We start from the raw sequence: 14,161 nt of genomic DNA on the forward strand, positions 1-14,161 counted from the left end.
AGTGTGACATTTTTGCAATATTCGCCCTCTTGTTCAAAATCACAGACAAATGCGCTTTCCATCTTTTATTTGGTACGAGAGAATTATCCTCTTCTTTTGGATAGCCATGTGCCACATCAATGATTCTTTTGTACTACTGAACGATGTACCATAACATTGACTGTGTCTGGAGCAACCTTGAAAACGTGATGGTAAAGATTTAAAGACTGTCAGTCTGAGGATTTAGAAATGCTACACGACAGGCAGCACAGAGATATTAAACTTCCCCGTGATTCTGATCTTCAGGCAGCAAACAGACATCTGCTTGCAATCAAAGGTAGACGGCGATACAGACTTGCCTTTCCTTCCCTGACTGAACTCGGTCTCTATATTACGATAGAGGTCACACAGAGGAAGTAGCACAGAGACGCTCTCTTCTGGGCGTCATTTTCTCAATGATAACACAGATCAGAGCCAGATCGCGACAATGACAGCACACACGTTCATGGAGGACAATGACGCTATGAAACACAAACTTGTTAATTAAAAAGATATTCTAAACAGATATTCTTACTTTTCTGTACTATACTTATTTTTAAATTCGCTGTCTGTGTAATTTAATTCTGGGGTTGTGTTGTCTGAATTGGAAATTAACAATAGAGATACTTTATTGATACCGAGAAGATCAACTCTGACTGAATATGTATGTTATTGGAAATGAGGAGCTGTGTTCATTAAAACGTGGACTTTGATTTGTCTGCAAGAACTTGTGTCCGTAAACAGTGCTGGAAATCACACCACATACCTCAACCCAAATTTGCACACGCATGCTTGTCTGCATTCACCACAAATCAGTTTTTAGAAACAGAAAGTCAGACATCTGATGTTGTGGTTCAGCTTAAAGATTTTTCACACACATCAGTGCAGAAAAAAGACTAATGGAAAGAAGGAAATAGAAGAGTCACAGATGTTCCAAAATGGCGAACTGTACCTCTTTTTTAGCATTATTTAAAAAATATATATTTTTATACAAATGTGTATTGCATATAAAATGATGGTTATTTACATGAATATTGCATTACATCTTGAGGTGCAGAGGGTGTTTTAAATGAATGTATCAACAGGTCATTTTTAGGGGTTGAAGAGATTTTCCAATCAGGTGATCATGTTATGTTAAAACTATAGACAGAAAATCTTTTGGAATAAAAAAACAAAAACAAAAAAAAAACTATAATAATTTGTCTTCATCAGCATGCATATTTCCATTTTTTTTTTTTTTTTTTACTCTCCTTTTTTAATTGTCAACCCTTATGCTGTGTACAGACTGGGTTGTTTTTCTGCAGACAATGTTGTTATTCTAAATCTAAATCAAAGCCAACAAAGAGATGAAAATAAAGGGACACTTAATTGTTCACAATAAGTATGTATTGAAATGTATTAAAATCAGCTCACTTCTTTCATTTTAAGAAGTCCTCAAATTTGTGACTTTTTGCATAGACTGCACACAGACTCAAGTCTACCTCTAAAAAGAAAACAAACACACTTTTTCAAGCATTTTTGCTTTTTTATTTTGATAGGACAGTAAGTTTTGACTGGAAGCGCAGTGGGAGAGAGAAAGGGGGCGGGATCGGGAAAGGTGGCAATCAGTCCATTCTCACTAAGAATGATAACAATAATGATAAATTAATTATTGTCCATATTAACGGACAATGATGTTTTGCTCATTATAAGCTGGAGTTTTATTGTATGCTGCTATTAATGCTCAAGCTGATCAATTCTCTACTGTACAAACACCTCATTCATTAATAGAAACTTGTTCTAGAAATCTTTTTTCACCTCTGCGTACACAGTTTCCTGCTCTGCTGTGTGGAAACCCAAAGCCATCTGATTGGCTGAGGCTCGCAGTGATGATGATTCTGATCGACCACTGAAGGAAACCACAGCGTATTCAATGTCCCCTGATGATGAGGTGCTTCTGTTAGCTTTGCCTGGTTTCAGTATTGTGGCATCAGAATATGTGACATCCTAATACAGGTAAAGAGAAGCTGATTCATTTACTGTAGCTCATGGTCTGTTTGACACTTGTGAAATATATGACCTTGTGATTCAGGATTGATTGCATCTTTCACTAAATCACTTTTTCTCCCACAGTTAAGACCTTTTCTCAGCAGCAGGAAGTCTCACCTGTTGTAGGTCACTGGGGCTCTGAGTTGTGTCTAGTAAAGAGGAAAAACACAGGTCAAATAGCAGCACAATACATGGTTTCACAGAAGAGGAATGGAATCAAAAGTCTAAAGGTGTGACAATAAAAGAGCAAGAACTAGGAGGAAAGTAAAGAGCCCCACTATATGACCCCCTGTCAAAAGTCTGTCCCCATGATTTTGTAATCTTTACTCACCAATTTTTTGAAGCTATGCTCTCAATTTTGAAATTTGTACTTACAGATAATAAACTGCACCCTCAGATTTGTATAAGATGAATTAATTCATTTTAAAATCTGTTCCTATTTACATTTAATCTTTTAGGAGACCTTTAATCTACAGCAATGTACAAATGAGAAACATAAAAGTAATTTATAATGCAAGCATTAGCAATATGTTCAGTTTCACACTGATTATTTCCTTTAAAAAGAGAAATTTTAAACTGCCCATGCATGAGGTTTATACTCACAATAACTGAAAGTGCTGCCAGCTCGTCTGCCATGTGTAGCAAAATATAAAAGGAGAAATGTTAAAGGTGTTTTATCATCTCATGATAACTTTATGCTGAATACTGAACATGATAATGAATTTATTAGTTACAGCTCAGCCACTTTACTATTGTTTTACTGAATCTGTATTTAATATCAATTCTTTTTATTAGTTCCATGTTTGGTAAAGATAAGACAATGATGGAGTATGTTGTGTTTCTTATATAAATATAATGTCTAATGCTGCCACATTATCTTGGTGTACCTGTAATATATGTTTATGTTTTTTTTTTGCTCTGCTTGTTGGCTGTTATATATACTGTCATATTTAGATGTGTTTGCTAAATGTTTTGCAGTCACATAGCGTCTGTATCGCAGGAATAAATACCCCACAACAGCTATAATCAGAGTGATGATCACTACAGCAGTCACAATCCCTACAGCCTCAGCGGTGGACAGAACAGGAGGACGGCCTGCAGACAGCAAGAGGAGCTCATAATAAACCTGTCACAGATCAGTCAGGCCCTTCACTCCACCAATCACAGCGTTCCACCTCTCCAGAGTTCTAATCACGCACACCTGCACCTGATCACAGCCTCATCAACACCCGCTAGAAAAGATCCTCACACACTCACTTCACTGTCCGATCTCGTTTCTCAACGTGGACTCTGATGACGCTGTAGCCTGCTATCAAAGACCATAGCCTGCTATCAAAGACCATAGCCTTCCAAGAAAGTATACTTGCCTTGTTTGACTTACCTCCTGTATTCTTCCTCCTTGTGTTGTCCTCTCCAAGTAGAGTTCCAAGTCTCGAAGTGTGTGTGTCAACCTGGATCCCCTCGTCTCGTCTCGTCTTCCAATACCCCTGGGAAAAGAGAAGTTATCACCATCTTGTCACAACTACCCGAATTACTCTACACAAGATTATCCACTCACCTCTCCAGTCTGCTCAATACATCTGTTTAAATAAAACCCACTTGTTGTTTACCTCTCACCTTAGTGTCCGAGTCTATCCGTAACAAAACCAGCAGTTTAGGAAATCTAGTGGTGAAACATTCATGACTGTAATGCACAATTTCTATTCACTTTCACCACTGACTCAAAGTATCAAACTTTGGCAAGTAATACCACACCATTTGTGATACTAACAGCAATGATACCTAAACTGTGCTGCTTGTTAAGGAGAGGTGCGCTATTATGTGTCACAGTAATCAGACTTATATTTAGGAACCATTATAGCAGGTGCAAGTAACAAATATTTTAATTCTTCAGAAAACTTAATGTAGTTAAAAGGTTATAATTGTTTCATTGTTTACACAATAGCCAAATAACTAAACTTAATGTTTCATTATGTAGGCTAATAGACATTTCAGGCAAAAAACGTTTTTATGTGCTGGTCAATTTTAAGATCTACAAGGACAAGACAGTTTTTTTTTTTCATGTTGGAATCTCATAATTAAGGTAATTACGGCACTCAACTTTGCTTATAGTCAGGTCATCAGCATTACAACAATTTATAAAACATATAATTCATAAAATGATTCATAATTTATTAAACTCAGTTTCTTATAAAACAACAGTTTCTTTAGATGCCTTGGTGAAATTTAATGAGCTGTATTTACTTTCGTACCGTCTGACACTGTAAGAGTGGTTTGTCCTGTCTGACTGCCGCTAGGGAAGGTTGTGAAGTCACAGCTGTAAACTCCCTGATCACTCTTCTTCACATCTTTGATGATGATGGAGGCCTCATCGATCGGAGGAGAGTTCTTACTGAAGCTGACTCTGTCTTTCAGGGGCGTCTCACTCATAGAAATGCCATGCTCCACGTGAAAGACCATGATTTGATATTTACTGGACTCATTCTGCCACGTCCACTGCACTTGTAGTATTTTGTCTTCTGTGTTTCCGTGGATATATTGACACAACAGTGTGACATCATGACCCCGGTACCCAGCAACTTTAGGATCAGTGACAACTTTCTGTCCGTGCAGTACTGGAAAAAAGAGAAAGAGATAATTATATGTATATTTAAGTAAACATTTCATAGATGGCAAGGCTTTTTAATCATATAAAATATTCCAAGATTGTAAAAGGATCTAATTACAATGTTTGCTAATATCGAGCAAGTGTGATTTAGTTTAGTCTGTTAGTCTGGATATTTCTCAAGACAGCATGACAGGACGTGCTTTAAAAATAAAGTAAGGCACAGAAAGAGTTTAGCAGAATCAGCTTTCCTTCTATGCCTAATATATATTTCCTTAATTACATATAATGTAATATACAGTGGTGTGAAAAAGTGTTGGCCCCCTTCCTGATTTTTAAATTTTTTGCATATTTGTCACACTTAAAAGATTCAGATCATCAAACTAATTTTAATATTACACAAAGATAATGCAAGTAAATACAAAATGCAGTTTTTAAATGATTTCATTTATTAAGGGAAAAAAGCTGTCCAAACCTACCTGGCCCTACGTGAAAAATTAATTGCCCCCTCCTATTAAATCATGAAAGAACTGTGATTAACCACATTATTTTAGAAAGCTGAGTTAAATTTCACTAGCCAAACCCAGGCCTGATTACTGCCAGACCTGTTGAATCAAGAAATCACTTAAATAGAACCTGTCTGACAAAGTGAAGCATGTTTGAAGAGCAACACATCATTCCGCGATCTAAAGAAATTCATAAACAGATGAGAAACAAAATAGTTTACACGTATCAGTCTGGAAAGGGTTATAAAACCATTTCTAAGGCTTTGGGACTCCAGCAAACCATGGTCAGAGCCATTATCCACAAATGGAGAAAACTTCCCAGTAGTGGCCGGCCTACCAAAATTACTCCAAGAGCACAAAGACGACTCTTCCAGGAGGTCATAAAAGAACCCAGAACAACATCTAAAGAACTGCAGGCTTCACGTGCCTCAATTAAGGTCAGTGTTCATGATTCAACAATAAGAAATAGACTGGGCAAAAACAGCATCCATGGGAGAGTTCCAAGGCAAAAGCCATTGCTGACCAAAAAGAACACAAAGGCTCGTCTCACATTTGAAAAAATATCTTGATTATCCCCAAGACTTTTGGGCAAATATTCTGTGGACTGATGCGATAAAAGCTGAACTTTTTGGAAGGTGTGTGTCCCATTACATCTAGCGTAAAACCAACACAGCATTTCATAAAAAGAACAGTCAAACATAGAGGTGGTAGTGTGATGGTTCGGGGCTGCTTTGCAGCTTCAGAACCTGGATGACTTCCTATAATTGATGGAACCATGAATTCTGCTCTCTGTCAGAAAATGTCCAGCCATCTGTTTGTGACCTCAAGCTCAAGTGCACTTGGGTTATGCTGCAGGACAATGATTCCAAACACAGCAGCAAGTTCACCTCTGAATGTCTCAAGAAAAACTAAATTAAGGTTTTGGAGCGGCCAAATCAAAGTCTGGACTTAAATCCAATTGAAATGCTGTGGCATGACCTTAAACAGTCCATTCATGCTCGAAAACCCTCCAGTGTGGCTGAATTAAAACAATTCTGCAAAGAAGAGTGGGCCAAAATTCCTCCACAGCGATGTGAAAGACTCATTGCCAGTAATCGCAAACGTTTGATTGCAGTTGTTGCTGCTAAGGGTGGCCCAACCAGTTATTAGGTTTAGGGGGCAAGCACTTTTTCACACAGGGCCATGTGGGTTTGGATTTTGTTTTCCCTTCATAATAAAAAACTTCATTTAAAAACTGCATGTTGTGTTTACTTGTGTTATCTTTGATTAATATTTAAATTTTATTTTAAATTTAAATATTTAAATCTGAAACATTAAAGTGTGACAAACATGCAAAAAAATCAGGAAGGGGGCCAACACTTTTCCACACCACTGTATAATTATAATTTTATGTTTATTCAACAGTCTTGTTCTTGGCAAATTGAAAAAATCAAAAAACAAACAAACATGTAAATCAATTCAGATCAATGGAAGGAGTAATATTCTGAAGAAATAATAAATGAAAAGAAAAAAGGATTGAAATCAATAACATATTTTCACCATCTTAAACAGCAAACTTTGTGAAGACAGTCTGTAAATGTTAGAGATAAATATTGTAAAACAGTTATGTTCAGGTGAACTAGATTTAGCACTATAATCATTGCACAAAGGGTTTTGATCATATTGCTCTTCTTAACTTTATTTGCAGTCAAGACTCACTGCATAATTTCTAAAATATGAAAAAGCAGTAAAAATTCACTGACCTGTAAACACAGAGGTGTAAGACAGCAGTAGAGGAATAAACACATTTTGTAAGTCCATCATAAGCTTTCATTCATCATAAGCTGTGTAACACCAGTTCATCTTATAAAAAACTGTTCAAAGTTCAGTCACATAAAGGGAAGTTAAAACAGCTGCCTACATCCCTGACAACTTGTAGATGAAGTTGTTTTAAAGCAGAAATGCTGAGAAGTAGGTTCCCTAAGCTGCACTGATACATTGGTGAAAAAAGGGTGTTGCATTATGTTTCTGGTTTTGAGTCACTTGTGATAATTAGTTTCCATTTCTAATAATTCACATTTAGTGACTCTAATCAACAAGAAAAAAGATTAGAGTACAATTTATTGATTCCACAAAAAATGGTTTTATTTTTGTGCTTTAACATTTCAAAAATAGCATTATATCTAAAAGAATATTTATCTATACAGTAGAAATGTGATTTGATTGGTTTGACATTTTAAGATTTTCACAAGATCAAGGGTTTGCAATAATGGAATGACCGAGGAAAAATTTCAAATATTGTACTGTATATGTCTGCTACTGTATGTATAGCATATGTTTATTGCTCCTTCGAGGATTAGGCCTTTCTAGCAGGACTCCTGAAAGAGGGTGTGTGTTTGTGTGTGTGTGTGTGTGTGTGTGTTTACTTTTTTATGCTACAAATGTCCCCACAAGGATAGTAAAACCTTAAATTTTTGACATTGTGCCGGTCCCCACGAGGGAAACAAAAATGAAAAATAGTAAATGATGTTTATCTGAAAGTGTAAGAATGCGAACAGGTTTTCTGTAAGGGGCAGGTTTAGGGTTAGGGAATAGAAAATATAATTGGGTCAGTATTAAAGTAATAGAAATCTATAGAAAGTCCCCACAATTCACAGAAACAAACGTGTGTGTGAGTGTGTGTGTGTGTGTGTTTGTGCCAGGTATTCTCTACATTATGAGGGCCTAGTGTCTCCACAAGTATGCTTTAGTAATACCAATAATTTGTGTGTGTATTTGTGTGTGTTGGTCATTTGTTACAATTGTGTCAAATGCCGGATTGTACACTGTTTGATTTTGCTCACGTTTGGTTCCTCCAATAGAAGTTAATATCAATATTAATATTTTGTTTGTAAAGTCTTTTTGAGGTTGTTTAAATAAAGTGTTGAAAAACATAACTAACTCCAACTAATTAAGTATAATGTTATATTTAATCGAGTCAGTCATACTTTATTATTTCTTCAACTTGAATACATCTGGTCAATTACTGGGCTTGTGTTATTATCGAGCGCTAGGTGGCGCAGTGAGCTCTCTACATTTTATAACAGTGTTTAAATAGTTCAGCAGCTCCGGACAGATCAGAGCTCGATCATGCTTTCTCGTGGTTTTTACTGGACACTGTGGATGTTGTCGTGTTTTGGTGAGCCTTTATAGAAATTCAAAAACATTGTTTATGGTGTTTTGGTGTGGTATTTATGTTCTGTAAAAAATAACTAGTTAGTTGGGCATATTTTAATTATGTAATTGCAGAAAAATGTAGCCTATGTCTCTCAACTAGAACTTCAACTAGAACTTTATAAAAAATAAATAAATGTAACCGCAGTAAGTTAAATATTTATTTCTGAAAAAAAATGTTAGTATTCCTCTTTTTGTCTTTCTTTCTTTGACATAGGCCAGTATTTAGGTGAAGATCTACAGTTTTCTGATCCGGCTAATGGAGCAGTAGGAGGAAGTGTGGTGTTTGCTCCTGATAACCTGCCCTCCACATCAATTGATACAATTCAGTGGAATTTTGGAACAAATATTATAGTAACAGGACACCCTGATTCAGCTACAATACTCTCAGCATACAGAGACAGAGTCAGTTTTGACAGAAACACTCTCGCTCTGGAGCTCCGGAACCTGAGACTGGATGATTCTGGAAAATACAGTCTGACTGTAATAACTACTGCTGGACATCAACTTACAGGAGAAACTTCACTACAAGTGTTCGGTGAGTGTGTTGCTAAAAATACTTCAGTATATTTTTAGGCTGCTGAGGCCTAATAGATGATTGTACAAAATGAATTAAATACATCTCTGAAAGGGAGAACAATTTAACAAGTACTAAAGAGAATGTAATAATAATAATAGTAATAATACTACTCATAATAATAATTTAGGTAACAATAGGCACATATCTGATGTTATTTACAGTGATTTGTGTGGTTTTCTGAAGTAAACCAGCTTTGCACAGATGGGTGTTACTTCTTACATGCTCATGTCTTAACTCCCAAGGGCTGATTTTTATTAAAACTATACATATTTAAACTTTTTAATGTTGTTACATGGAAATGACATTAAAATGGTCTTTGAAATTCTCTACCTTTATAATTTACTTTACAATGTTTTTTAGACTATAGTAATTATTATTATTATTTTAAACTTTTGTCTCGGACCCAGATTTTCAGTCTTCTATCAACTATTAAAATCAATTAAAATAAATAATATATGTTACAAAATGATGATAGAATTTAAATAGAAACTGAAATAAATGTATTTCTATGAAGTGCACATATTCAGACATAAATAAAAATGTGTTTAATTGTTGATGGGCCTTCTGTACCACCTGCCTCTCCGGACTGTGTCAGACCTCAAATGGTAATTCTGAAGCTGCTGTATTTTTATAAACTTACTTGCTATGTTGCTAAATAAGTATAACAATTGTTATTTTTAATGTAACATAACAAATTCTTGCTGTTTTTACAAGTGGAATTAAATTCAGTATTTACTAAATGTGAAAGATTCATTTTGTCTCTCTCACACAGAAAATATAACTAATGTCAGGCTTACTGGTCCAGAAGAATCATTAATCGAGGGAGAATCATCTGCTAACATCAGCTCTGAGGGAACTGGCAGCATCAGCTCTGTGCAGTGGATGAAAGATAACAGTCATCTGTCTCCTAGCAACAGAATCAGCTTCTCATCTGATAACAGATCAGTGTCCATCAGTCCAGTGCAGAGATCAGACAGTGGAGAATATCAGTGTATATATAGAAACCCTGTCAGCTCTGAGACGACAAAACTCAGTCTGATCATCAACTGTGAGTTAAACATTCAGACATCAAGATGATTTGAGCTCAAAGCTGATGAAATACAGACATTCTCTAACAGTGAGTCTCTTGTCTGTGTTCTAGATGGACCAGAAGATGTTTCTATTAAGGGTCAGGATGTGGTGGATTTAGGGGTTCGAGTGTCGCTCTCTTGTTCTGCAAATTCTGAACCTTCTGCCTCATTCAGCTGGAAGTTTAATGAAACAGACACTAATGTGACCACAGACACATTCACCATAGATCAGACTGACTTCACACACAGTGGAGATTATGAATGCACAGCTTTGAATAATGTCACAAAGAGAAGCATCTCACAAAAACATGCGTTACTAGTTAAAGGTACTGTCATTAAAACTAAACTGAAATGAGTTCTCAACTTTTGATAACTAATGCTTTTACCTTAATTTACTATAATAATGTACTGTAATATACTGTTGTTTCCTGTGTCTTTGTTATAGTGGGTGGAGGAGGAGGAGGAGGAGGAGGAGGAGGGCTGTCATCAGGGGCGATAGCTGGGATTGTTATTGGGGTTTTAGTGGCTGTTGGTGCCATTTGTGGTCTGATTGTCTATTTAAACAAAACTAAGATGTGAGTAGTCTGAAACCTCACAGATTTAACATCAATAGCCATCAATAAGTGAGAGTCACAGCTTTTATCAGATTCCAACAGGTCTTTGTGAGTCAAGATCCATGTGACCTTTTAGTCCTGAATGATGAAAATCATTTTCATACATGAGACTACTGCAAATCAAAGTTTCTGAATTGTGTCGGGTTATGGTGACTTTCCCATGAAATATGTAAAATATTTTTGTGATATTTCATACATACATTAATAACAAAATTACCATAATCTCAGTGGAAACTATGACTGCCTATTTGTGACATTTAGTTGTAACACAATATCTGTCTTTACACTACAGTCCAGAACAAAACCTACAACAAATCAGACCAGCAAGTGGAGGTATGTTTACTATTTATTCATAATGACATGAATATGATCTGATTGAACAACACAACTGACATCACCAGTTAAAACAAGACCGATCATGATCATGACCATCCCATAATAGATTTAAAACTGACTGAGTGTTTCTATCTTTGAACAGCAGCACAAACAAGACAGGAGCCTGTGAGTAACTATCAGTGTTTATCTTTTATTTCTTTAAACTGTCAAATTACACTTTTAACAGTAAAGGTATGTTTTATTAATTTTAACTGAGATTCATTTTTTCAGCCTCTTCTGACTCTTGATCTTTTACAGCGGGTAAAATATGTATTGAACACGTCACCATTTTTCTCAGTAAATATATTTCTAAAGGTGCTGTTAACATGAAATTTTCACCAGATGTCGATAACAACACAAGTAATCCATACATACAAAGAAAACAAATCAAATAAGTTCAGAAATGAAGTTGTGTGTATTAAAATGGAATGACACAGGGAAAAGTATTGAACTACTGGAATTTATTCAATACTTCGTAGTTCGTACTAAGTCTTTGTTGGTAATGTCAGCTTCAAGACGCCTCCTGTATGGAGAAACTAGTCGCATACATTGCTCAAGTGTGATTTTGGCCCATTCTTCCACACAGTCTTCAAATCTTGAAGGTTCTGTGGGCCTCTTCTATGAACTCTGATCTTTAGTTCTTATTTTCTATTGGATTCAAGTCAGGTGATTGGCTAGGTTAGCAGCTTTATTTTCTTTCTCTGAAACCAATCAAGAGTTTCCTTGGCTGTGTTTGGGATCATTGTCTTGCTAAAATGTCCACCCTTGTTTCATCTTCATCATCCTGGTACTGTAGGTGTTGGGACTGAACCAGCTAATATTAATTTCCACTGACAAGGGGCAGGATTGCTTTCTAATTACTGATAGATTTCAGCTGGTGTCTTGGCTTTCCATGCCTTTCTGCATCTCCTTTCTTCATGTGTTCTTTTCCCGTCTCATTCCATTTTATTACACATAACTTAATTTCTGAACTTACTTGTTTTGTTTTCTTTGTATGTATGGATTTGTGTTGTTACCGACATCTGGTGAAAACTTCAAGTCAACAGCACCTTTAGAAATATATTTACTGAGAAAAATGGTGACGAGTTCAATACTTTACCTGCTGTATCTCAGGTAATTAAAGAGTTTGTCTTTTATAGCAGGAGACATGAGTGTTGACATGGACTTTAATCTTTCACATATTACTGTACAAAGACATGCTTTGAAGTTTAAAAATTGAATATGAGCTATAGATATTGACAGATATCCAATCATTACGATATTTAGAGCCATTGCCACAGATAAATAATTTTTTGTTTTACCATTTAAATATCACTTTCAACTCAAGTGATCATCGTGTCTGACTTTGTAATTTAACAAAAAAAAAAAAAATTACTACTTGTAGGAATATGAAGAAATAAATGATTTCCAGAAGACAAATGGAGAGGGAACGAGTGAATCTAGTCTGTATGTGAATCTCTGTGAAAATGGAAATCATGGATTTTCAAACAGGCCGAGGGCTCCTCCTCCTCCTCAGGTGAGCAGTTTCAGAATATTAATTCCAGTTCATCCCATTGTAGAGCATCATGTGTGTGTTTTGGTTGCATCACAAAATAAGTGCTATTTATTCTGTTTTGTAGTTTTGCGGTAAAACAAACAGAAAGTCAGTTGGTTGGTTATGTTTAATACATCTTTGTGTAACATTTCCATTTAGGTATCAAACCCTCCTCCTGTGCGCAGATGACAAAGTGAAGACAGTGAAATCTGCATATTCCTGCATATTGCACTTTTAACACATACTTTGTGATATTTCTGTGCTTTATTTACATATCCACAGACCTGGTAATAATATATTTATGTGCAGGTCCACATGGGATCACTGCACAAAGAGTCATTAGAAAGCAGATTTAATACCCTGTCCATGTTAATTTATTCAATATTTTGGCTTAATTATGCAGTCAGTTACACTTAGATCCGTTTAATACACTTGGACCATTATTTAATAGTTTTTGCAATGATTTCAGGAGAAAATCTGCAGAATGTGTGACAAATATACACAGATTCCAACTGGTCCTGCTGATGTATAAAATATGATCTGTAATATCCAAAGCCGATCCTCCCTATACGCAGAATATGCTGTGTAGGGCCCCCGAAACACCAGGGGACCCCCTTGCTCTCAAAGATGTTTTTATTTTAGTTTTTTAATTTGGCCAGTGGTTATGAAAACATGAATGATCATTTATTTTAATGTGGTGCTCTGTCATGCTCTAAATCAGCCAAATCATGTTACGTGAAAGTCGCACAGTCTCTTTCTCTCACTAAAAAAACGAGTTGAAAGCGTACCGAGCCTGTTTCTCGAGCGCTTTCTGTGAGCGCGATTCAAGACGGAGTGAAACCCGGACAAATGTGTTTCATCCATTCTTTCATCCCAACATCTCCACATACATACAGTCTCTCAGAAATCATAAGACACATCCTCATTCTTTCTTTCCTGAATTGGGCAAATAAAAGAAGATAAAACTGTGATAATGGGAAATACAAAACAAAGGCCTCATTCAGACTAAATTCACCTTTAGACCTGAACAACATGTCACTCAGGGAAAAGAAATGAGGAAGTGATATTTTGTTCTGATCATAAAAGTCACTTTTGGTGAACAAATTTATATGATTGATATTTCTATGGAAATTATGTGATCTGATTACTTAACTATATTGTTCGTTTTCTTTTCCAATGAATGTGATACAGCTACTGCTGTTATTTTCTTAAAAATGTATGTAAGCTCCAGTGACCGGTTCTGTTTTCAGTTGTTTTGTGTATTGTGGTGTGACATTGCCAATTAATTGCAAAAACTCACTTTTTTTTCAGGAGATAAAATACATTTTAAATATTTGTTTGTAAATAAAATCTTATCTTCAATTTCTAAAACGTTTGATTTCTTTTTCTCCACAATCTACACACAACGCCCAAATACACACAAGATGCAAAACATCACATTTATCTCACAAAAGAAATACTTAATTTTAACTATTTTAAATTTTCCTAATGTTGTTTTTGCATCATAACTCTACAAACCATCAAATGATTAGCCGTATAGAGAGCAACACGGATGTGACAAATCTAAAACATTTATATCTTATGTCTTTTTAATGTTCAGTATGCAGTGCAGTGCACATCACAACAGATTGTCATAGCA

The 14,161-nt window shown here is 35.7% G+C and overlaps 1 protein-coding gene and 1 long non-coding RNA gene across 2 annotated transcripts; one reads left to right on the forward strand and one right to left on the reverse strand.

Annotated features, from left to right (window-relative positions):
- Positions 1-1,560: 1,560 nt before the first annotated feature.
- Positions 1,561-3,650, reverse strand: LOC131521439 (uncharacterized). The gene is made up of 5 exons (XR_009266295.1): positions 3,057-3,650; positions 2,650-2,675; positions 2,164-2,195; positions 1,816-2,004; positions 1,561-1,636 (listed from the first exon to the last, which is right to left on the reverse strand). It is a non-coding gene; the product is annotated as an uncharacterized LOC131521439 (long non-coding RNA).
- A 4,593-nt stretch (positions 3,651-8,243) lies between these two features.
- LOC131521435 (carcinoembryonic antigen-related cell adhesion molecule 20-like) lies at positions 8,244-13,830 on the forward strand. Its single transcript, XM_058746138.1, has 9 exons — positions 8,244-8,314; positions 8,567-8,887; positions 9,702-9,977; positions 10,071-10,325; positions 10,445-10,574; positions 10,906-10,946; positions 11,092-11,114; positions 12,373-12,504; positions 12,682-13,830. The coding sequence occupies exons 1-9, from the start codon at positions 8,266-8,268 to the stop codon at positions 12,709-12,711; spliced, it is 1,257 nt and encodes a 418-aa protein (XP_058602121.1). The 5' UTR covers positions 8,244-8,265; the 3' UTR covers positions 12,712-13,830.
- Positions 13,831-14,161: the final 331 nt, after the last annotated feature.

This window comes from Onychostoma macrolepis, chromosome 16, assembly GCF_012432095.1.
Source record: "Onychostoma macrolepis isolate SWU-2019 chromosome 16, ASM1243209v1, whole genome shotgun sequence".
Classification (NCBI taxonomy): Eukaryota; Metazoa; Chordata; class Actinopteri; order Cypriniformes; family Cyprinidae; genus Onychostoma; species Onychostoma macrolepis.

Excerpts from the sequence above, each read along its gene's own strand:
- LOC131521435 (XM_058746138.1), top strand. The coding sequence starts at position 8,266 with ATGCTTTCTCGTGGTTTTTACTGGACACTGTGGATGTTGTCGTGTTTT. Across the intron at positions 10,947-11,091 it reads AATCAGACCAGCAAGTGGAG|CAGCACAAACAAGACAGGAG; the intron begins GTATGTTTACTA and ends ATCTTTGAACAG. Across the intron at positions 11,115-12,372 it reads CACAAACAAGACAGGAGCCT|GAATATGAAGAAATAAATGA; the intron begins GTGAGTAACTAT and ends TACTACTTGTAG.